The following is a 26,266-nucleotide window of genomic DNA, read 5'->3' as shown; positions in this document are numbered from 1 at the left end:
GATGGTTTTTTGCGTAAAATTGTGCGTTAAAGGTAATTGCCGTTAAATGTGGGGCTCTGGGTCTGTATACTCTATCCTTTTATTAAGAATTCACTCGCCGAATATAACTTTAAAGTTTCTTTTCGTGATTTTCAAGATTAATATCACATTAGCAGTGGATTAGAGTTGTGCAATAATTTCTAATTCTTTTTAGATTTATTTCTGATATTATAGTAATTGAATATTAAATAAGAGGTTTTTACAATTAGTTACGCATTGATTTTTTTCTCTGAAAATTGAAAATTATGTATCTCAATTTATTTTTTGAAATTAACTATATTATTCGATATTTTCTTCTTCAAAAATTTCAAAAACTAACTGTATTATTCACGAGAATTTTCTACTTGTACAATATTAATATCTCCATATCACTTATGGAATGTAGATAAATGTTAAAATGAGAAAGAGTTCTTAATAATACTCTAGTGTTCTGAATAATGATTTTTAATCATCCAAGAAAAAAAACATTCTTCCAAAAGATGAAAATTCATTTGAAAATTAAGGTATCACGATATGAAGTGAATAAATGATGCAACAGAATTATACCGAGTTCAATATATTTCTTATACCATCCCTTGTAATTCCTTATATTCAATGACAGGTGTTATCTTTTATTTTAAGTTGAAATATTTTTAAAACACGAATTAGTCATTCATTTTATCTCAAGTGAAACGAAGTGCACCGAATTTAAAAAAAATTTTATTTATTTATTTATTTTTTAAAAATTTTTTTCATTCCTGTTTTTTTTTAGAATTTCCACTACTTTAAATTCGATAATACTAGAAATCAAAAAACTATTCTCAAAAATTATAATTTTCTTAAAATTTCGCAAAAGAATTCAATTATTTAAAAAAAATTGATAAAATTCATATAAAATTCAATTATTTTCATAAATAATAAAATTTATTCCACAGGAATTCAATTAATTTACGAATAGAATTTTAAAAAAAATTTTCGAAAAAATGAATTATTTAACAAAATTTTCATACAATTCTTCACAATAATTCAATTACTTTTACTAATAATAACATTTTTTATGGAAATTCAATTATTTTAACAAATTTGTTGAAATTTTTTGCAAGAATTCAATTATTTCCTTAATAATAAAACTCATTGAAGAATTTCAATTATTTTTAATACTATTTTTAATTAATTAATAGAAAAATTCAATTATTTTCACAAATAAAATTTTCCACTAGAATTCAATTATTTAAAATAAAACTTTCATATAATATTTATTATAATTCGAAGATATTAATTACTTAAAACAATGTTAATAAAATTCTTATAAAGAATTCAATTATTTTCAAAAATAACAAAATTTCTCACAGAAATTCAATTCTTTTTAAACATTTTAATAAAATTTTTCGCAATAATTCAATTATTTTCATAAATAATGAAAATCATCACAGGATTTCATCTAATTAAAAAATTTTAATAATATTCTTAGCAATTATTCAATTATTTTCATAAATAATAAAATTCATTACAGGATTTCAATTATTTTTAATACAATTTTACAGGAATTGCTCGAAAATTCTTAAAAATTTAATTTCAATTCTTCGAAAAAATCAATTGTTTAAAAAAAATGTTTTTTTTAAATTCTCTGGAAGAATTCAATTATTTCCATAAATAATAAAACTCATCGAAGAATTTCAATTATTTTTAATACTATTTTTAATTAATTAATAGAAAAATTCAATTAATTTCACAAATAAAATTTTCCACAAGAATTCAATTATTTAAAATTAAACTTTCGTAATATTAATTATATTTCAAAGAAATGAATTACTGGAAACAATGTTTATAAAATTCTTATGGAGAATTCAATTATTTACAAAAATATTACAATTTTTCTCATGAATTCAATTATTTAAATAAATAATTATTCGAAAGAATTTAATTATGTCGATAAATAACAAAATTATTCCTGAATATTCAATTATTTTTGAAAATTATAATAAAATCGTTCGCAAGAATTCAATTATTTTAATAAATAATAAAATTCATCGTAGGATTTCAATTATTTTTAATACAATTCGACAGGAATTGCTCAAGAATGTAACTCAATTATTTACATTAATAATTCTTCGAAAGAATTCAATTATTAAAGATAAATAACAAAATTATTCCCAAAAATTCAATTATTTTGACCCATTTTTATAAAATTCTTTGCAAAATTCAATTCCTTTCATAAATAAAAATATTCCTCACAAGAATTCAATTATTTTTAAAAGTAATAAATTTCTTCTTGGAAATTCAATTATTTAAAAAAAATTCTAATAAAATCTTTAGCAAGATTTCAACTATTTTCATAAATAATAAAATGCTTTTTAGGAATTCAATTATTTTCAAGAAAATCTAATAAAATAGCAAACAGACATTTAATTTTATTGTCCAAAATTTTAATTGAATTCTTTGTAAAATTTAATTATTTTTAAAAACTTTTCTCAATTTAATGATTTTTAATATCTGCTATATTTTCATAAAATTTTCAAATAGATTTCAATTATTTTCAAAATTTTTTGTGAAAATCTTCGTTAGAATTTAATTCTTTTTCATGAATAATAGAAAATTTTATAAAATTCTTCGCAAAAATTACATTATTTTTATAAATATTTGAATTCTTTCATGAATAATAAAATACGTTGCAAGTCAATTCAATTTATTAGCAGTTGAAGAAAGAAGTAAATATTTTTTATGAAAATTAGGAAAAAGTCAGGAAAATAAAAAATATAGAGTGGAATTTTTGTCAGTTTTGTAAATTTGCTAAAACTTATTTTTTTGGTCGTCAAGTTTAAGTTTTCGATAGCTACTTTTTTAATATTTTTTTTAGTTTGAAAGCTACTTTTTGCTACTTTTTCAAAATTAATTATCGAGTGCGAAGTCTGCAATCATGAAGATATTAGAATTTTTCAATATTAGTTTAAATAAAGTAGTCTACCACGAATAATATTAAATTAAATTTATAATATAAATAAAAAAATCTAAATTATAAATTTATAATACAAAATTTAATTATTTAAAAATAGGAAAAAATAAATATATTTAAATTAGTTTGTATTTGTCTAGAAATATTAATAAATATTAATAAATATTTATAATTATCTATAAATGTTTGTAAATATTTATAAATATTTATAAATGTTTATAAATATTTATAAATATTTATAAATGTTTATAAATATTTATAAATACTTGACCATACTTCAGCATTAATAATGGTGATTATCGAATTATCCTGAAAGGCATATAATTAATGGTTCCATTCCATCTCGAATGGTATGTATACGCTTCTTTTTTGAATTATATGGAACATGTTACAAAACTGATAAAAATTTTCCCCATTCACGATCCATTAATTATAGTATCGGTTATAAGTGATAACTGCGAACATTATGGAGAAATGGTCTCTCTAACATTTATGAAGGGGATCATGACTGTATGCGCCCAAGTCATTAAAATCTCTCTGCCAATTGGCTCCTTTCACTATATGGAACTTTCACCTTTTAGGTCTTTATCTTTTGTACGACAGATTAACATATCAGATCTGATTAATCAAGGGTACGAATGGTAAACATTGTTACACATCATTTACAGTTTTGTCTAATACCAGATAGCACAATTTTTTTTGGAAATATTGCAGCAAGATTGAAATGTTAGCAATATTGGCTATATGCTATCGGAACATTTAAGCATTAATTTTTAAAAATATTAATTAAAATAAAACCCTTAATATGTAACACTTCGAATCTGCAACAATCGCTTCGAGCAAAGTTACGAGCAAATATTTTTTAAGAGCAAGCACAAGATTTTTAAAGCAAGTACAAGATAAATTTTGTTTGAGTTACAATAAAAAGGATTGACCAAAATTGTAACCCAAATGTCTTTACCGCGAAACGCGACTGCAATGCGGAATATAGAAGTGAAGAACGCCATAAATCAACGTATTTTCGTATCACGGAAGTAGTCTACTATATTTATAAAGACGACTTAAGCAAGCCCAGTCGTGAAACTCGCTAAAAAGCCTTTTTTAACTCGAACCAAAAGCTGAACCACATGTCGATGCAGGTCATCAAAACAAATAAATATTGAAAACAATGCCGCGATTATTGGTATTTTCAAATCATTATACATAAATTATTTCCTCTCTCTCTCTCATCCGAATATAGTTGGACGTACGCCATAAACAATTGTATCCTTTTCGTTGCTGGTGGTCCCCCTACTAATTTGGGTCAATACGGAAGTATTTCCAAATTCCTTTTTTCCACTTATTCTACAAATGATTTTCAATTTTCAAATAAAATTTTCAAATATAAATGCAATTTATATTTTAAAAAATCCATTTACATTTAAAAACGTATGCATGTTTTTAAATGGATTTTTTTGAAAAAAAATGTAAATGGATATTTTTCTAGGTTTATTTATAAAGTAAGAAGATTAAGATAATATTTACTAGGCTTTGAATAGTAAATATACTATTATTTTTCGATATGGTTTATGATTTGGCGATCTTAACACAAGTGTCCAATTTGTATATCATCAGGATAAGAGGAACACTCTTGAGAATTTTGACGAGATGCCAGGAAAAGAAAGTCTGTGCGGCAAACTGATGAGTATGCGGTTCTTATCGCATACTATACACGAGGGGCAACATTCATTTTGACATTTAAAAATATTGTCGCAAATTCTAGTGAACCATGATCATCAGCGACAAAACTATTTTTAACTATTATTAACTATCTGAAAAAAATATATCTTTCAATTTGTTTGATATGAAAGGAAAATTTAAAAGAAACTAAAATTTGTGACTATAAACGAAAAGATTACAAAATTCTACTCTGAACTGACTTTTTATTTACAATAAACCGAGAGGTAAACTCACAAGAAAGATCGTTAAAGCGATACTGTACAGATTGCGTAAATTATGCCCGTAATTAATCCGGTTTTTGCATATATTGAACCCAAAGCTATAAGGTCACCCAACTGTTCATTGAACTTTTTCTTTTATTTATTGTACCATGAATACAAAATACAGCAGTCAAAGTGCATTTTAATCTATACTAGATCGAGATTCAAAAAAATATTCATTAACGTACAAATATTTTACATTTTCAAGACAACGTCAAACTGCATTAAACAAAAAATACTCGAAAAAATGTCATTTGTAAAAATTTTTATTTTAATCTACTCTATGTATAGAGTAAATAAATTAAATTTAAAATACAAAGTCTTGATCTTTTGTAGAAATGTTTATTTTAATGTACTCAAGGTACAACATTAAAATAAACATTTCTACAAAAAATTAAGACTTTGTATTTTAAATTTCAACTTCCTGGGATAATTGATATCTTTTCGAAAAAAAAGATAACGATCGGTTGTCGATGGGTAATTAATATCGTTATATAAAAAAAAAGGGGAAGAGAATCGAGTCTTGCAATCGTCTAATAACAATGGTTACAGCATTGCAAGAATGAAAGAGAAGCAATGAAGTTGAATCGATGATGATCGTCGATTATCGATACGACCAGGCAAATAATACGGCCAACCCATATTAATTTCCTTTCTGAAGAGGAAAAAAAAAATTACTCCAAAAAATCATAATCATGATTGATGATATATGACCGGAAAAAAGATATATTTCGTGAGCAGAAGCACGTGTCTTTAAATGGCGCACCTTTCGAGTAAATTAGGTAAATTAACCGATTAAGATGAAAGTCCCTCTAGATACAAGTTGGTATTTTGAATTTATTTTTCAATTCCTCGATTGTAAATTCAATTAAAAATGCAAACCACTTTTTGAAAGCTTACATCCCTTTGTTTATCTTTCTAGTGATTAGCGCACAAGGAGCACAAAAGTTAAGTGCTCAAAAATAGAAGAAAATATTCAAGTATGAGTCCATAATCATCTATACTTGGAAAGCTTCCGTTACTCCGGGAATTGTTGAGATAAGTTTGAGATTTTTCTTGGAATATTTTTGAGATACTTCTGGTAAATTGATTTATTATTAAGCTTCTCCTCTCGCAGACTTATTAACTATTAATAACTGGTTTTAATTTTAGCGATATATTTGCGAACGGTATTTCTAATTTTAAATGAATTTGCTAAATTTACTGAGACATACAATTGGTAATAATAATTACCACGATATTTAATTTTCTCGTTTTTTTTTGTGTGCTACTTTTGAAGTAAATTTACAATAAGGCTTTGTTTTTATTTTGTCAATTATAAGATAGTGGTCAATACTTATAATCAAAAAGTGTAGTACGTGAAACATCTGCACTCGAGTGTCCATAAGTACGAGGCTGAGAGAAAAAGAAGAAGAAATAATGTGGTTTATATAAATGCACTGTATGTGCTTCTGAATACAAGCTGTTGAGGATTTATCGACAGAGTGAAATTAACGATGACTTTGATTAAGCTTCTTTTCACTTTTGCCTGCACTGTAAACTAGAGAACAAATTAATTGTTGTATCCTAAAAGTATTAAAAATAAAATTTTTCCCAACACAGTAAAACGTAAAGTGTTAAAATAACACCAGAATGGATTAAAATAATCTGCAACAGTTTAATCACTCTAGGATTAAACTAAAACCAGAAAGGATTAAAATAATCTATTTTGGTGTTATTTTTAACTATTAATGAAATTTTACTTTAAATAAAACACCAAAGTCAACGATTTGTAAAAATCCAACGAATTATTTAGCATCTCTAGGGAGAATAGTAAGTTAGTAAACTAGTTACTAACTTACTAACTAACTAAGTAACATAGTTACTAAATTCAATTGCATTCAAAAATTTAAAAAAAATTCTCGTTAAAATTTCAATTCTCTTTATAAATAATAAAATTCTTCTTTGATATTCAATTATTTTACCAAATTTTTTATCAAATTCTTGTCCAAATTTCAATTATTTTCAAAAGTTTTCTAAAATTCAATGATTTTCAATTCAATATCTATTATTTCAATAAAATTTTCCAAAAGAATTCCATTATTAAAAAAAAATTTTGAATAAAATTCTACGCAAACATTCAATTATTTTCATAAATAATAAAAATTTTTACATGAATTCAATTATTTACAAATTTTTTTTATAAATTTCTTAGCAATAATTCAATTATTTTCATAAATAAGAAAACTCATTGCAGAATTTCAATTATTTTTAATGCAATTTTAATCGAATTCCTCGAAAAATATTCTTAAAAAATAAAAAAAAAATAATAATAATAATAAAAATAATAAAAATTTCGGGTTTCGTCTGAAACCCGTTTATGTTCAAATAAATAAATAAATAAATAAAAAATAATAATAAAATAAAAAAATAATGAAATAAAATAATAAATAAAAAAAATAAAAATAAAATAAAATATTATTATTAAAATAATAATAATAATAATAAATAAAAATAAATATTCTTAAAAATTTTATTAAATTTCGTCCAAAGAATTTCATGATTTAAAAAAATTGTTGATAACATTTTTTATGAGAATTTAATTTCAAGAAAGATGAAATTAATAATTATTCATTTTTGTATTTAAATAATTGAATTCTCGTAGAATTTACTAATAAAAACTGATTTAAAAATGAATTTCAGTTAAAATTCTAGATGATAATTCTATATTAAAAGAATTGAAATTTTATAAAGTTTCAATTTTGCATAAATTCAATTGGCAAATTTAAAGAACTTAAAGTTTGGAAAAATTTTAATAACTCGAATTCTTCTGAAATTACATAAATTTTGTAATATACATTTAATTATTTATCAAAAGGCATGGATTTATAAAAAAATTCTAGTTGAAAATACTAAAAAAAATTTAATTTTGGAGGAGTTACAAATTATTGCAAAAATGCAATTATTTTCCAAAGTAATAAAATTCTTCGCATTAATTCAATTATTTAAAAAAATTTTTTAAATTCTCGTCAAAATTTCAATTATTTTTATTAAATAATAAACTTCTTCTCCAAAATTCAATTATTTTAAAAAATTTTCCTGAATTCAATAATGATTTTCAATATCTACTATTTTAATAAAATTTTCCAAAAGAATTTAATTATTTAAAAAAAAATCTTAATAAAATTCTACGCAAACATTCAAATTATTTTCATAAAATAATAAAAATTTCACAGGAATTCAATTATTTTCATATAAATAAAAAATTTTTTACAGAGATTCAATTATTTTTGTAATTAATTGTATTCTTTATAAAAATTCAATTATTTTCATAAATAATATAACGAATTGCAGAATTTCAATTATTTTTAATGCAATTTTAATCGAATTCCTCGAAAAATGTAATTATTCTTAAAAATTTTATTCAAATTCGTCCAAAGAATTTAATGATTTAAAAAATTTGTTGATAACATTTTTTATGAGAATTTAATTTCAAGAAACATGAAATTAATAAATTATTTTTTTTTGTATTTAAATAATTGAATTCTCGTAGAATTTACTAATAAAAATGGTTTTAAAAATGAATTTCAGTTAAAATTTTAGATTATAATTAAATATCAAAAGCATTATAACGTGGATTTTTAGAAATAATTAAATTTTGAAAAAGTTTCAAATTAAAATCAATGAAATTTTTTTTAAAAATTATTAAAAATAATGGATTTATTGAAGAATTTTAGTTAAAAACACTAGAAAAAAATTTTATTTTAGAGAAGTTACAAATTATTGTGCAGAAATTCAATTATTTATTTTTCAATTATTTTCAAGAGGAATAAAATTCTTCTTAAGGATTCTATTATTTTTACTAATAAAAATCGCTGTGTTTCAATTATTTTTCTTACAATTATAATTGAATTTCTTGAAAAAAGTAATTACGTTCATGCAAGTTTTAATAAAATTCGACAAAAGAATTCAATTATTTAAAAAATTTTTAATAAAATTCTTTATGAGAATTGAATTTTGAGAGACATTCAATTATTCAATAAATTATTTACTTTTGCATTAAAATAATTAAATTCTTGTAGAATTCTCTAATAAAAATTGATTTTCATTTCATAAAAATGAACTTCAGTTAAAATTTTAGAATATAATTGAATATTAAAAGCAATATAGCGTAAATTTTTAGAAATAATTGAATTTTGAATTTAATTTTTTTGAAAAAGTTTATGTGAATTTTATTTATATTATTTGAAGTTTTTTATTTTCTAATAATAATAAAGAATTTAGGAATAATTGGAATTTCGTGAAATATAATATTGTAAATAAATGGATTTGAAAATTACCAAAGAACTTTTTCGAAAATTATTAAAAATAGTAGGTATAAAGTAAAATTGTTGTTAATAATTTATGAAAATAATAATTGAATTAAAATAATAAATAATTAATAAATAATTAATAAATAAATAGAAAAAAATTAATAAAAAAAATAATAAAATAAAAAAAAAATAATAATAAAAATTAATAAATAATTAATAATAATTTTGAAGAAGTATAATATTCTTATAATATAAAATAATAATTTTATTACTTGGTCATCTTTAATTATTATAAAATATGAAGAAATCGATGACTCCGAGTCAAAGACTCGGAGCTATCGATATCTTCATGTTTTATAGTTATAAAAAATTTAAAATACTAAAATTTTATTCATTGTAAAAAATAACACCAAAATTGATTACTTTAATCTTTCTTGGTGTTAATTTAATCTGCAAAACTTTTTAATACCTCACGATTAACTGTAAAAAAAGGCCTTTTAAAATTGAATCATTTTTTTACATTTGATTTTTTAGTTTTACATGAAAACTATTCAGTTAAGTTCAAAATTTTTATATTTTATATCCAAAATCTAGCAAACTAACACAGTTAGTTTAACACAGTTAAAAAATATAAATTTTCAGGTTTTTAAATATTTTTTTATAAAAAAACTTGCTTAGCTAATTTTCTGCAAACTTTCTGCAATATTACGTGTGCTATCTGGTTATATATATGAAGAAAAAAGAAGAAAACAAAAAAAGAACTATTGTGTAAAAATCGTAAAAATTCATGAAACATCTTTTCACGATATATATATATATATATATATGACGACAAGGGGGAGTTAATATAATGTTTTGAAAATAAGAACCAATAATTTTCCAAAGCTGTTTGCAATTGCGTGAGTACTATGGTAAACATTCTCGAAAGTACTCACAACATGCGAAGAGAATATACGGTCCCATTCAGTTGGGACCACCAGGAGAGACACGTGTCTGGTGTCCAGTTATAACACGAGAACAAGTGCAGAATTCTGGAGGCATCTTTTTCAAGAAAATTTTTTTTTCTTCCTTTTGGCTTTACATAAGCACATATAGTATACACGTCAAGTGAAAGCTTCCAGGCAATGAAGCGAGGGTCGTTTGTTGAACGTTAATTCCAAGTATTGTAAATACATACAAGATACAATAAAAGTGAGACGATCGTGAATGGAGAATTTCATTGAAACTTAAGAATTGAAATTATATTTTCATTATATTTATAAAAGTAATAACAGTTTTCATCATGCTGTAATTTTTTTTTTTTTATTAAAATCTGCGTGAGAAATTATAATGGCAAGGATAACGAGTTATAGATTTTATATGATATTTAATTTTTTTAATGGCGATATTTTATGACTAGAAGTTCATTTTCTTACTGCTGGCTTTGCACTCATTAAAACCTACTATTTACTACTTTATTTACGTTATGCTACTATTTGGGTACTTTTCTAGATATAAACAAAAAAATATTCGAAATTCAATTATTTTCAATATCCTGGTATTTTTATAAAATTTCTCAAAAAATTCAAATATTTCAAAAATAATTATTTAATTCTATTATACAAAAAAGACACGTGATAACTTTTTGTTAAGGACAAATGTCAATTTTGAACACCCTGATAATTTTTTTTTTTTGTATATTCGTTTTTCTTGTCTTAATTGTTCTTTCTCAAAAGAGGAAAATGAAATCTTATTCTCTCAATTGTTATTTCTCAAAAAGGGGAAAATATGAAGAAAAATTAATTCGACTTACATAGAAGTAGAGTTCAACTCGATGGGACTGTTTTGGTACACAAGTTAGTGCTTCCGACCTACAGCATCCGGTGTCGTCAGAGCACCTGTGCAGAATTGCACAGTGTGGAATGTACGTGGTCGATGTACTGGGGTAGACGTCTCGAACTGGTACAATTCTGGCACGAGGCCATTGGCAGCTACCCTCTCGCGAGACCTTAATCGCATGTTGAAGCGCTTCATTGACTTCGGCGGCTAAAAATAAAAGCAATTCAAAATATCAGACAACAATTATTGACCTATACATGAAACAAATTTCAAAGCTACAAATTTCACTAGATTAGTCCTTTTTCCTATCAAATTACGGACTTTACGGACCATTTTTCGAAAAAATTGATTTTTACGGACTTGAAGCAAATTTATGGACCTTTACGGAATTTATGGACCTAGTTCGAGCTTAGTAAGAGTTATCTTTGATTCCTTGATAAATTAAATTAATTTTAAAATTTCTTAATAAAAGATTTTGTTAGTTAGCAAATCCCCCCATGATAGACTCATCAATAGCATTTTAAAATTTAAATATTGCCTCTCCAATTTGTTATCATTAATAACTCTCAAAAAACTGATCAGCCAAATGAATAATGACACGATAAGACTAAGAGGAATAATCCAACGATACAATCTTCAAAAATCGAGGCGGATTTTGAAAAGTATATAAATTTGCCTTTCTGGTGAATTTAAAAACAAAACTGTTTGGTTCACTTGGGAGGCAACACTGGTAAGGAAAAAAAGCAAGATACTTCGCAGGGTATCTACAACACCTGGAAAACCTGAAAAACCGGGAAATGTCAGGGAAATTAAAAATGTCCTGGAAAACCTGGAAATTTCAGGGAATTTTTTCGAAAGTCAGGGAATTTTTTTCATTGTGACTTGAAATACTCTTGAACAATATTTTTAAAGCCCACAATTAGTTTTACAAATTTTTAGTAAAAAATTAATAGTAAAGTTTTCAAAAATAAACTTTTCCAGAAGAATCTAATTAATTAAAAAAAAAATTCCACAATATTTATTATATTTTAAAAAAATTAATAATTTAAAACAATTTTTATAAAATTCGTATGAAGAATTCAATTATTTTCTAAAATAATAAAATTTTTTACACAAATTTAATTCTTTTTAAACATTTTAATAAAAATTTTCCCAACAATGCAATTATTTTAAATAAATCATATAAATTTCTCAGGAATTCAAATATTTTTGGAAATTTTAATAATTTAATTATTTTTAATACAATTTTACGCAGAAATTGCTAAAAAAAAATGTAATTATTCTTAAAAATTTAATTTCTTTGCAAGAATTCAATTATTTATAAAAATATAAGAATTTTTCAGAGGAATTCAATTATTTTCAAATATTTTAATAAAATTGTTCGAAATAAATCAATTATTTTAAATACAATTTTAATTACATTTTTTTTGAAATAATTCATTTATTCTTTTACATTTTAATAAAATTCTTTGCAAAATTCAATTATTTTCATAAATAACAATATTCATTACATGAATTCAATTATTTTTAAAAGTAATATGCATTTTTTCTTGGAAATTCAATTATTTAAAAAAATTCTTATTAAAACGTTCGAAAGAATTCAATTATTTTCATAAATAATAAGAATTATAATAGAATTCTTTGTAAAATTGAATTATTTTTAAAAACTTTTCGCAATTCAATGATTTTCAATATTTACTATTTTCACAAAATTTCCAAACAGAATTTAATTATTTAAAAATTTTTTGTAAAAATCTGAGTAAGAATTCCATTTTTTTCGGGAATAATACAATTATCTCAGGACTTCAATTATTTTTGAAAATTTTTTATAAAATTGTTAACAACTATTCAATTATTTTCATAAATAATAAAAATCATCAAAGAATTTCAATTATTTCTAATCAAATTTTAATCGAATTCTTCGAAAAATGTAATTATTCTTAAAAATTTTATTAAAATTCGTCATCAATTGAAAAATTTGTTGGTAAAATTCTTTATGAGAATTAAATGTTAAGAAACATTCAATAATTCAATAAATTATTTTTGTATTTAAATAATTGAATTCTAATAAAAATTGATTCAAAAATTAATTTCAGTTAAAATTTTGGATAATAATTGAATATTAAAAGCCGTATAGCGTGAATTTTTTATAAATAATTGAATTTTGAAATTAATTTTTTTGAAATATGTTAATTGAATTTTTTTAATTGAAGTTTTTATTTTCGAATATATATTTAATTAAAGAATTTACGAATAATTGAAATTTCGTAAAATTGATTTAAAGATGAAATTTAGTTAAAAATTCTTGAAAATAATAATTGAATTGATTTTCTCACTCGATTATTAATTATTATAAAACATGAAGAAATCGATTACTCCGAGTCAAAGACTCGGAGTTATCGATATCTTTATGTTTTATAGTTATGAAAAATTTATTTTATAATTTTAAGTAAAATTTTCTCTTATTTGACTCGGACTGCTTATATATTTTTGTTCGTAAATGGTCCGTAATTTTTCATTTTTGGTCCGTAAAGTACGTATTTTTAAATACTGTGTCACTGGTTCGAGCCCTGATAATTTTTTTTAAAATGTTCATTTTATATTCATAATTTCTAACGTTGGTGACGTTTACAATGATTTAGAAGAAAAAATAATTTTCTATTCAAACTTTTGTAAAACTTTTACAATGTTTCTTGAACAAAAAGTTAAAAAAGGAAAATTTTTTAAACGTAAAATATTGTTTTCTGAGTGAAAAACATTTTTTTTTCTTCAAATCGTTGATGACAAACGTTGTAAATACTTCTTCGACGTCATTTATAAGTATTATCAAATAAAATTTAAGCAATTTATTTTTTATTATGTCGATTCTTAAAACCTGGAAAAAAATTTTAGAAGGCCTGGAAAACCTGGAAATGTCAGGGAAATTTTTTTTAGATTAGTTATAGACACCCTGCTTAGACTTCTTGGTATTTTAATTTCCATCCTCTATCCGAAGTAGCAAAACAAACATGAAGCTTTGGACATTCTTATTTTTGTGCGTAAGTGTTCTGGTTGTCGTCACTTACGCCGAACTTAAAGAAGAACCATCAGAAGAGTCCATTGAGGAATTAAGAATGTTTGTTGAATCAGAGGAAACTGAGATTGATTTGATATTAGATGAACTCGGTGGTAAATGTAGCAGAAGGGGGAATAGAGTAAGTTTCAATTTTTCAGGAAATTAAAAATTCGTGTACAATAAAAAAAATTTTTTATTGTATTATCGTATTATTAAATTGTATTTTTATTGTATTAATATTTTATTATTATTTATTGTGTATATTATAGTGTAATCGGGATGTGAGATGTTGTCGTGGATTGATGTGCTCAAAGAGGTCGAAAAGATGTGTCAGAAAACGATCTTCGGAACAATGTCGAGGAATTGGACGAATGGTTTGTTAATTATTTCCATCGTACAAAATGAATAATGAATTTATGGGTTTTGTGAATTCAATTTCCGAAGATTGAAACTTGAGAATAGTATCAAAAATAAATGACTTCAAATGTTTCTAAGTTACTTCAAATGTGCTTAATTTTTAACGTTTAGTTTCTACATGACTTCAAATGTTTCAAGTTTAATTGATTTGATTTTTAAAATTTACAGTGCAGACAGGGAAAATGTTGCGACGGTTTGAGATGCAATTGTCGTACCAAAAGATGTGAACCACGACGTAATTCCCAATGGGAAATTTACAACTGGCGTAGTACTGCGCCAGCACTGGCAGCACTGGCGGCAAGGCTGAGAGCCAGCACTGGCATGGCACTGGGATGATAACGCCGTCTGGCGCTGCCGAAGTACTGTCTGTCAGTGCTGCCAGACAGCGCTGGCGCAGCACTGGACCAGTGCTGGCTGAGAATATTGCTGCAATAAATGCCGTATTGTTATTAATTAGTCGTAAATTCATAATTATAAATAATTTAACAACAAAATGGTAAATAATATTAATAAATAGTTATTATTCATCAAATATTTCTCTTCTTAAAGAAATTTTATTAAAGATGGAGACTAACAATGGATATAGTAAATGAAGTAGAAAAAAATTGTTTATAACATTTAAAAATTAAATAATAAACAATTACAGTAAGTGTGCATTAGATTTTCATATTTTAGTACCTAACGATTGGAATCTAGAAATATCGCAAACCTATGAAAATAAACAAAATTGCTGACTAGGGGAATCGAACCTACGACCTACGGACTAACAGACTAACGCTCTAACCACTATGCTAACGACACACGTGTACAGTAAAGTATTAATATCCCAGTATCATTCAGACATACAATTATTGAGTCAAAGATGAGAAAAAAATAGGGATACGTTAGAAATAATAAATTGAAATAAAATAAATTAAACTAAATTTTTAATAATTAAATTAAATTACTTTACTTATTGCATTTAACATTTTACGTAATTCTTAAATTACGTGGTAATTTTTTAATAATTTTTTATTCATAGTAAGAAGTATAATAGTATTTTAATAGGAACCAAATTATTATTGAGATTAAAGTTAAAATTTTGTTTATAATTTTAGTTTGTTTAAATAATTTATTATTTACAAAATTAGACAATTGTGTTAAATTGTTATTATTAAATTTAATAAGAATAAAAAATGAACAACTGAAAAGTAAAATATTAATTTGTTCAATAAATTTATATTTATAAACATTTATAAACTTTTTTTATAATTTTTTTCAAGTTTATGTCAAAAAAGCAATGTTGGCAAAGAGCGTTGTGAACAATTTTTCTATACTCAGCCAGCACTTGCCGCCGTGGCTTGTCCAAGCTTTGGCGAAACAAAAATTCTGTACTGCGCCAGCACTAATTGTCGAGGCTCGGCTAGACTACGCCGAACAATCGTCTGAGTACTAAGCCAGTGGTGAACATCGGCACTACACTGGCATTTCCCATTGGGTTGGTGTCGTAAATTCGCTAAAGGTTGAAATAAATTTTTTTAAATTAATAAACTAGAGTTGAAGGAAAAATTTATTTCCCAAGCAAACAACAAAGGAATCTTATACAAAGAGTATTCCTTTCAGTGTCGTTCAATATATTAAATCGACATCAATCAAGACTCTTTTACATTCTGAATCATGCAAAATCGCCACAATATAATTTATGGGTTCCAGTAAGTGAACGTTTGGCACTCGTCTAAAAATTTATTACCCTCACTTCGCCGAAGAATATAACAGTTCAAAGCAGTATAAGGTCAGAAAACTTATAAAGATGATTACACAGTAAGACCGCGAAATCACCATTCCTTAGAGGTCATTAACAACAACTCCGATTTCTTAATGTGCTACTGGAATATCCGAATGAAAATCTAAACTCAAATGTAGTTTCTAATTTTTTAATTTTTAATTTTTGTTTCTAATTTTTTTATTTTGGAATGAAAACAGATTGTTGAAAATAGTAAACGACTGGTGAATATAGTTATACGATACTAGTTTCGTAAACGCATTTATTTGTTTAATTAATTATAGAGTCTCTCTCTCTCTCTCTCGATATGTCAGGAAAATTGATTAATTTTTCGTATTTCAATAAAGTGCGTGGGTGAATTCATGTTGTTTGTATGAGATTTACTGTCACTAATGGGGACAACGTATGCGCACCTGTGCATTTAGCATTACTCACACCTTACTCGCGGAGTAATTTTACATTAATGGTTAAGCTTTTATAGCATAGTCTCTCGTTTACGCTTTGATGATTATTAATAATTTATTTGGAATTCAAGTTGGAGAAATATTTTTATGATTCATGTTTAATGTCAATGAACTGATCATATATCAAAAACAGCACATTGTAAAAATTAGTACCAATTTTTAAAGATATGCATCTTTAAACCAGTGGTACTAAATTTTAAAGATGTACATCTTTACAATTTAGATACAAACTTTTAATGTTAGCTTTAAAAATGTGGTACTAATTTTTAAAGATGTTGGAGACAAATTTTTATGATTCATCTTTAATGTCAATTAACTGTAATGTCAATTAACTTAACTAATGTCATTAACTTTAATGTCAATTTTCCCATTGTAAAAATTAATACCAAATTTTAAAAATATACATCTTCAAAAAAAAGTAGTGCTGATTTTTAAAGATGTACATCTTTAATAATTAGTAACACTTTTAATCCCTTATCTTTAACAGACTTCGCAATCGATAATTAATTTTAAAAAAGTTAAAAAGAGTTGCTTTCAAACTAAAAAAAAATTAGTACAAATGTAGCTATCGAAAACTTAAACTTGACGACCAAAAATTCGTTTTCAACACTTCACAAAATTGACAAAAATTCCATTCCATATTTTTTATTATCCTAATTTTCATCAAAAATATTCACTTCTTTCTTAGCCTGCTAATAAATTAAATTCCTGCAACGAATACTAAAATTAATAAAAGAATTTAAATATTTATAAAAATAATTTAATTCTTGCGAAGAATTTTAAAATAATTTTCAAAAAAATTGATTTCTTTCCAATAATGTTAAGCCAATTATAATTTAAATAATTTGATTCCTAAGAAACTTTTATTATTCATAAAAAGAATTGAATTATTACAAAGATTTTGACAAAAAAATTTTTTAAATAATTGAAATCTGTTTGGAAATTTTATCAATATAGTAGATATTGAAAATCTATGAATTAAATTTTACAAAGAATTTTATTAAAATTTTTGAGAATAATTGAATGTCTGTGACATTTTATTAAATTTTTTTTTGAAAATAATTGAATTTCTAAAAAGCATTTTATTATTTATGAAAATTATTGAATTGTTGCGAAAGATTTTATAAGAATATTTTTAAATAATTGAATTTCCAAGAAGAAATTGATTACTTTTAAAAATAATTGAATTCTTGTAATGAATATTTTTATTTATGAAAATAATTGAATTTTGCAAAGAATTTTATAAAAATGACTTAAAATAATTGAATTTTTGGAAATAATTTTATTTATCGACAAAATTGAATTCTTTCGATGAATTATTTATGTAAATAATTGAATTCTTAAGAAGAATTTTATTAAAATCTAAAAGAATAATTGAATTATTTCAAGAAAATTTAATTAAAATTGTATTTAAAATAATTGATTTCTTTCGAACAATTTTATTATAATATATGAAAATAATTGAATTCCTGTAAAAAATTCCAATATTTTTGTAAATAATTGAATTCTTGCAAAGAATATTGAAAAAAACATTTTTATAAATAATTGATTTCTTCCAGAAATTAAAATTAAATTTTTAAAAATAAATATATATTTTGAGCAATTCCTGTAAAATTTTATCAAAAATAATTGAAATCATGCAATAAACTTTAGGATTTATGAAAAAAATTGAATAATTTCTAAGAATTTTATTAAAATTTTCAAAAATAATTGAATTTCTCAGAAGAATTTTATTATTTATAAAAACGATTGAATTATTGAGAAAAATTTTGTTATTTTTGAAAATAATTGAATTTTTCATAAGAATTTTATAAACATTGTTTTAAGTAATTAAATTTTTTGAAATAAAATAAATATTAATACGAAAATTTAATTTTAAATAATTAAATTCTTGTGAAAAACTTATTATTTCTAAAAATAATTGAATTTTTTGATTAATTAATTAAAAATAGTATTAAAAATAAATAAATAATTGAAATTCATCCATGACTTTTATAATTTATTGAAAATAATTGAATTTTCCAAAGAATTTTATTAAAATTCCTCAAAATAATTAAATTTTCGGGAATAATTTTTTTATTTATCGACATAATTGAATTCTTTCGAAGAATTATTTGTATGAACAATTGAATTCTTGAGAAGAATTTTGTTAAAATTTAAAAAAAAATAATTAGATTATTGCGATAAATATTATTAAAATTGTATTTAAAATAATTGATTGTTTTGGAACAATTTTATTAAAATTTTTGAAAATAATTGAATTGCTGTGAAAAATTCTTATATTTTTATAAATAATTGAATTCTTGCAAAGAATTTTAAACAAACATTTTTTTATACAATTGATTTTTTCTATGAATTGAAATTAAATTTTTAAGAATAATTACATTTTTGTAAAATTGTATTAAAAATAATTGAAATCCTGCGATGAATTTTATGATTTATGAAAATAATTGAATAGTTGCTCAGAATTTTATTAAAATTTTCAAAAATAATTGAATTCCTGAGAAGAATTTTATTATTTATGAAACTAATAATTGAAGTATTGCAACAAGTTTTATTAAAAATGTTTAAAAAGAATTGAATTTCTTTTAAAAGTATTTGTTATATTGTGAAAATAATTGAATTTTTTATAAGAATTTTATAAACATTATTTTAAATAATTAATTTTTTTGAAATATAATAAATATTAAAATGAATATTTTATTTTAAATAATTGAATTCTTGTGGAAAACTTTATTTGTGTTAAATAATTAAAATCCTGCGATGATTTTTATTATTTATGAAAATAATTGAATTCTTGCTTAGAATTTTATCCAACATTTTTTTTTAAAATTGAATTTCCATGAAAAATGTTTTTATTAGTGAATGTAATTGATTTATTGTGAAGAATTGTATAAAAATTTTTTTAAATAATTGATTTTTTCAACATTTTAGGAAAATACTAGATATTGAAAATCATTGAATTTCAAATATTTTTTGAAAATAATTGAATTTTTTTACAGAATTTGATTATAATTTTTGAGAATAATTTTTTGATTTCTAGTATTAGCGAATTTAAAGTAGTGGAAATTTTGAAAAATAAACAGAAATAGTAGCTTTTAGTGACTGAAATCTAAAAATCAGTCACTAATTGAAATTAGTAAACATTTTTACTAATTCGAATTTAGAGAGTAATTTTTTTTTTTTAATTTTTAAAGTATTTTTTTTTTTTTTTTTAAGTAATTTTTAAATGATACCAAAATAGTTCGTCTCTAATGGAATAGTTAGTCTACAAAATCCGTTTGTCTCATCTGGACAATTGGCGACTTTTTCTCCGAACCAATAAAACTTAAAAGTGATAAGAAAATTTACGAGGGTGGATGAAGTTAGTACGAAGTGAATGTAGCAGAGTCGTTTTGGACTTGAAACGGGGTATTATTTTTGCGGCAAATCTCTCTTTGCCGATCAGACTGTATGTTAATTTTTTTTTTTTTTTTTTTTTTTTTTTTTTTTTTGGTGTGGGCGTCAATGCTTGAATGCCGAAGAAGAGATCGTATCAGTATGTGCATTTACAATAACACCAAAGTCGATTTTACACTCAAGAGTATAGTGCGAGAGAGGTGTTTCTTGTTCTCACTTTCATTCTCCATTTTTCGTCTCAATTCTAAATTCCTAGACTTATAATTTTTTTTCTACAAATATTAATAAGCACAAGCTCATTAAAAACGAAAAAATTGAATTAGATCATAATTCCCATGATAATTTTTCCCTACAAAAAAGTGAGCGAAAAAATTCTACAAAACTCGATTGCCACAGAATTTCTATACAAATATGCGGGTTTGGAATAATGATAATTTTTCGTTTGTGAGAATTTTAAATAAAAATAAACTTCTATTTACATGTGAAAACAAAAAATTGTCAATACCATCTTTTTGGTATGGGAAAAAAAATAAAAGGTGTAGGAGAAAAGAACTTCGGAGATGTGAAAGAAGATATAAACCGACAGGGTCGAGGTGACAGCCCTACCGCATGCTACCGTATCGAAAGAAACATTAAATCGATTTCACATATATCAGGTCGTAAATTTTCAATACAATAAACTTTCCAGTAGAGGAATTCACAATGCAAAAAAAAAAGAATTCTGTTTATAGTTCAGAAGGTTGATAATAATTATTATTAAATGCTCCGCTTCGTTAATTTTACTTCTACACATATCACAAGATATAAAATCACTTAATGATCTCCGTTTAGTACTGTCATATAAATGTAGGTTACTTTTATGGTAATTTTTCACTATTAATTACATACAGTACAATTTGCGAAAAAAAGAAGTAAAAAGCAATTATTACCAAGAGTTAATAGAGATACAGATTTAATGTGTATATTAAAGGAAAAGGTATATGGTATGATACGTGTGGTACAAAATGAGATCAAGAGGGACATTATGTCAAGAGTCATTATCAAGTTTCTGTGATCCAAGTGTCATGTTCTGCATAAAACGACAAGGGCTTAATCACTCATTTCAACACTGTTTGCTCGACTCGTTTAATCAGTTAATACAATGCAATTGCAATCGTGAAAAATATCTACAAGAATGTGACTAAAAATAAATTTCTAATAACCTTTCGGAATTATTTTTAGTTTTTCATTTCGATTTCAATATTTTTAATATCTATTTCAATATCAGTCGCGAAGTATGTTATGATTAACTTTGTGCCAAATAAATTTTCTTGAAGCAATTATTACTCCACAGACTAGACAGGGGAATTATATTTAGAATTAATCATTTATTTACACACAAAACTGTTGAATCACAGGGAGAACCTTGTGATTCAACAGTTCTGCGAGAAACTACTGATAAGTTCATATTGAGGGTATAAAATGTAATCAATTTTTGCTGATGTATCATAAGAAGTATGAGAAGCAATATTTTCTTTAATTACCTAAGCGAATGTAATTTGACTTTGAGCAATACTTTGAAGCAAAAAAAAATTCGCCCATTGTTCGTTATATTTTTGACTTACATAAAAATTAAAAAAAAAATTTTGTTTAAAAATATTTTCGTTTTTATTATTTTTTTTTTCGTTTTTTTATTTTCGTTTTTTCCCATAATTTCCTTGATTTTGTTCATATAGTTGAAAATTGTAAATTTTGATTACCTTAAAGTATTTTCAAACATTGCACTCGACAATTAATTTTTAAAAAGTAGCAAAAAGTAGCTTTCAAACTAAAAAAAAGTAGTAAAATAGTAGCTATCGAAAAATTAAACTTGACGACAAAAAAAAAACTCGTTTTTGACACCTCACAAAACTGACAAAAATTTATAATCCATATTTTTTATTTTCCTGACTTTTTCATAATTTTCATCAAAAATATTTACTTCTTTCTTAGCCTGCAAATAAATTAAATTCCTGCACGGAATTTTATTATTCAAGAAAGAATTTAAATATTTATAAAAATAATTTAATTCTTGCGAAGAATTTTCTAAAAATTTTCAAATAATTCATTTCTTTCGACTAATTTTATGCAAATTCTAATTTAAATAATTGGATTCATGAGAAATTTGTATTATTCATGAAAAAAATTGAATTCTTAGAAAAATTTTTACAAACAATTTTTGAGATAATTGGAATCTGTTTGGAAATTTTATGAAAATACAGTAGATATAAAAAATCATTTAATTGTGAAAAGTTTTTAAAAATAATTAAATTTTACAAAGAATTCAATTACAATTTTTAACAATAATTGAATTCTTGCGAACGATTTGATTAGAATTTTTTTTGAATAATTAAATTTTCAAGAAGAAATTTATTACTTTTAAAAATAATTTGAATTCTTGTGATGAATCAAGTTATTTATGAAAATAATAGAATTTTGCAAAGAATTTTATTAAAATGCCTCAAAATAATGGAATTTTTCGTTTTTAAGAATAATAAAATTTTACAAAGAATTTAATTAAAATTTTTGACAATAATTGAATCTCTGTGTGGCATTTTAATTAATTAATAATAAAATAATAATATAATAATAATTGAATTCCTAAAAAGCATTTTATTATTTATGAAAAATAATTGAATTCTTGTGAAAGATTTTATTAGAATTTTTTTAAAATAATTGAATTTCCAAGAAGAAATTGTTTACTTTTAAAAATAATTGAATTCTTGTTATGAATATTTTTATTTATGAAAATAATTGAATTTTGCAAAGAATTTTATAAAAATGACTTAAAATAATTGAATTTTTAGGAATAATTTTGTTATCTATCTTTAATAATTGAATTCCTTCGAAGAATTATTTATGTAAATAATTGAATTCTCATTAAGAATTTTATTAAAATCTAAAAGAAATAATTGAATTACTTAAAAAAAATTTTATTAAAATTGTATCTAAAATAACAATTTCTTTAAAATATTTAAAAATAATTGAATTCCTGTGCAAAATTCGAATATTTTTTCTAAATAATTGAATTCTTCTAAAGAATTTTAAAGAAAATATTTTTTCAAATAATTGATTTTTTTATATAGGAATTGAAATTAATTTTTTAAGAATAATTATATTTGTTGAACAATTCCTGTAAAATTGTATTAAAAATAATTGAAATCCTGCGATGAATTTTATTATTTACGAAAATAATTGAATAGTTGATAAGAATTTTATTAAAATTTTCAAAAATAATTGAATTCCTAAGAAGAATATTATGATTTATGAAAATAATTGAATTATTGCGAAAAATTTTATTAAAATGTTTAAAAAGAATTGAATTGCAGAGAAAATTTTGTTATTTTTGAAAATAATTGAAATATTTATAAGAAATTTATAAGCATTGTTTTAAATAATTCATTTTTTCGAAATATAATAAATAATATGAAAATTTTATTTTAAATAATTGAATTCTTGTGGAAAACTTCATTTGGGAAAATAAATGAATTTTTCAATTAAAATAGTATTAAAAATAATTGAAATTCTTCGATGATTTTTATTAATTTTTTAAATAATTGAATATTGTTTCAAAGAATTTTTAAGAAAATATTTTTTTTAAATAATTGATTTTTTCCAGAAATTGATATTAAATTTATAAGAATAATTTTTTAATAATTTTTTTTAGCAATTGCATGTAAAATTGTATTAAAAATAATTGAAATCTAGCGATGAATTTTATTATTTATGAAAATAATTGAATAGTTGGTGAGAATTTTATTAAAATTTTCAAAAATAATTGAATTCCTGAGAAGAATTTTATTATTTATGAAAATAATTGAATTATTGCTTAAAATTTTATAAAAAAAAATTTTTTTAAATTAAATTCCCATGAACAATGTTATTATTAGTCAAAGTATTTGAATTATTTTGAAGAATTGAATAAAAATTTAAAATAGTGGTCCTAATTTGTGACCATAGTCAAAACTCAAAATTTAGAAATTATCAGATTTAACCAACTTTTCCCGTTGGCCATGCTTTGCTAGATTTTTTCAGAAATGGTTAAAATATAAAGATTTTGAGGGTTTAAAAATATTTTTGACGCTGCTCATGGTTTATTACATTTTAACCATAATCAAAATATAAAATTTTTAAGGATTTAAACAATTTTTGCTTTTGACCATGATTTACTATATTTTGGAGGTTTAGAGCTTGTTTACTTTAGAAGAATGGCAAATTCCAGCTGAATATGGCCTTTGGTCATAGTTAATGGCAAATTTGCTAAATAATGACAAAAAATGGCAAATTCTAGCTAACTATGGCCAAGGACCATAGTTAGCTAGAATTTACCATTTTTCCGTTTCCACGTGGGTCTTCTTTGAATTTTAAAAATCTGACCATAGGAATAGAGTCGTTATTTTTACTGACTCGACAACAATATAATTTTTAAAAAAGAGAAAATAATACAATAATACAATAATACAAATAATACAAAATAATACAGAAAAATACGAAATAAAGAAAAAAATAACATATTAAGCATAAGTATAAATAATTTATGTACTCACATTTTCCATTATTTTTGAACTCGGGATATTTATCTCTAGTTTCCTTGACACTTTCCCGAGAACCAAGGTGCTTCCATTTTTGCACACTGTGCGCAGACATTGGTGGATAATCATTTTTCGATTGATACCCATTATATTGAGCTCCAGTCGATCTCTCATAATTTGTTATACTCTTTGGAAAAAATACAGCTTCTGTTGGTTTTGGTGTTGTTGTCGTTGTTGTTGTCGTCGTCGTCGATGTAGTAGTAGAAGTCGTCGTCGTCGTGCTTGCTTCTAAAGTTGTACTCGTTTTCAAATTATTATCATCGTCCTCATCATTCTCATCATCCCCATAATCCTGAAAAACAGAAATAGAAATTTTTATTTCATTATCTAAAATTTTAATAACTCAAAGGTTATTTATTATACATAATGCATTTAATCGACAGTGATGCCTATTATGATCGTAGTTTAGAAAATTGTCAACGAATTTTTAAAAGCTTTATATAGTGTAAAATAATCACCTGCCTCGGAGGTAATACTTTTCTGTAGGAAATCAATAAAAAATCTTCTAGAAATCGTCTCCTGTGTATAGTAAATGTCGAATAAATGTTTTTGAAAGACATTCCGCGTGAAAGTCGACCAACATGTATCGATTAAGATTTATTTCTTTTCATTCTGTCTCTGATAAATCAATCAGTACCACTTGTCTTCATTTTTTTGCTTTCAAATTGTAATTTTCCCATAATGATTCTTTATTTTGTCAATCCGAATCATTAGAAATTGTCGTCACAATTTCAAAAGTAAAAATATTTCCTTTTCTCTCATAGAGCAGCATTGGGATTGGATCCCAATTTTCGAAAGTTGATAAAATCCGTTTGCTGTCAGGTTTATTATTAATTCAAACTATTTCCATTATAATTAATTTCTCTTTGTAAATTTTATTAGTATTATTATTTTAGTATTAGTATTAGTATTATTAGTATTACTTTCTTTTTTGTTTTAAGTAATTTTTAATTTTTGTTTTAAGTTTATTCGCGACGTGTGACAATTTTTTGCGAAATCTTGAGCATGGTACGTATTAGTTTCTATCGTGCTACTGTCACTGGTGGACAGTTAATTTGTTACAGAAACGAGAGTTCGACATTTGCATGAAAATATAATTATAGTTTATCGCTATACCTCTTAATTATACTGTCAAGCAGAGTAATACGCAAAAATTGGTTCAACTCCGTAACATCTGTTTTCAGTAAATGCTAATTTAGCATTTAGCTGATGACGGACAAGTCATAAAGTTTAAGGGGGAATGTCTAGGCAATTTATTCGATAAGCAAGGTGGATGACAACTTAATAGAAGAAATATTCTACAAAAAGAAACAGTGTTTCAATACCAGCAACCAATTCAGAAATCTTCTTTAATTTCTGGACTTGAAATATTAAAATTACTTTCTGTAAATAAAAATCTGTTCTCTGTAATTGAAAATTACTTTCTGTAATTCAAAATCTGCTTTCTGTCATGGAAAATTACTTTCTGTAATTAAAAACTACTTTCTTTAATTAAAACT

General features: G+C 23.4%; 1 protein-coding gene across 1 annotated transcript in view; it reads right to left on the bottom strand.

The window, feature by feature from the left end:
• Positions 1-25,059, bottom strand: part of LOC122502472 — a gene marked incomplete at its 5' end in the record, with an annotated part of 74,395 nt that extends 49,336 nt beyond the window's left edge. The window contains 2 exons of the mRNA XM_043612546.1: positions 11,035-11,267; positions 24,723-25,059. Coding sequence (XP_043468481.1) covers positions 11,035-11,267; positions 24,723-25,059 — 570 coding nt within the window. The remainder of the gene's footprint in view (positions 1-11,034; positions 11,268-24,722) is intronic.
• Between the last annotated feature and the right edge of the window lie 1,207 nt (positions 25,060-26,266).

The sequence above is a fragment of the Leptopilina heterotoma genome, unplaced genomic scaffold (genome assembly GCF_015476425.1).
Source record: "Leptopilina heterotoma isolate Lh14 unplaced genomic scaffold, ASM1547642v1 Lhet_23, whole genome shotgun sequence".
Lineage (NCBI taxonomy): Eukaryota > Metazoa > Arthropoda > Insecta > Hymenoptera > Figitidae > Leptopilina > Leptopilina heterotoma.
Note: the sequence above shows the minus strand (reverse complement) of the source record. Positions and strands in the feature narration are given on the sequence as shown.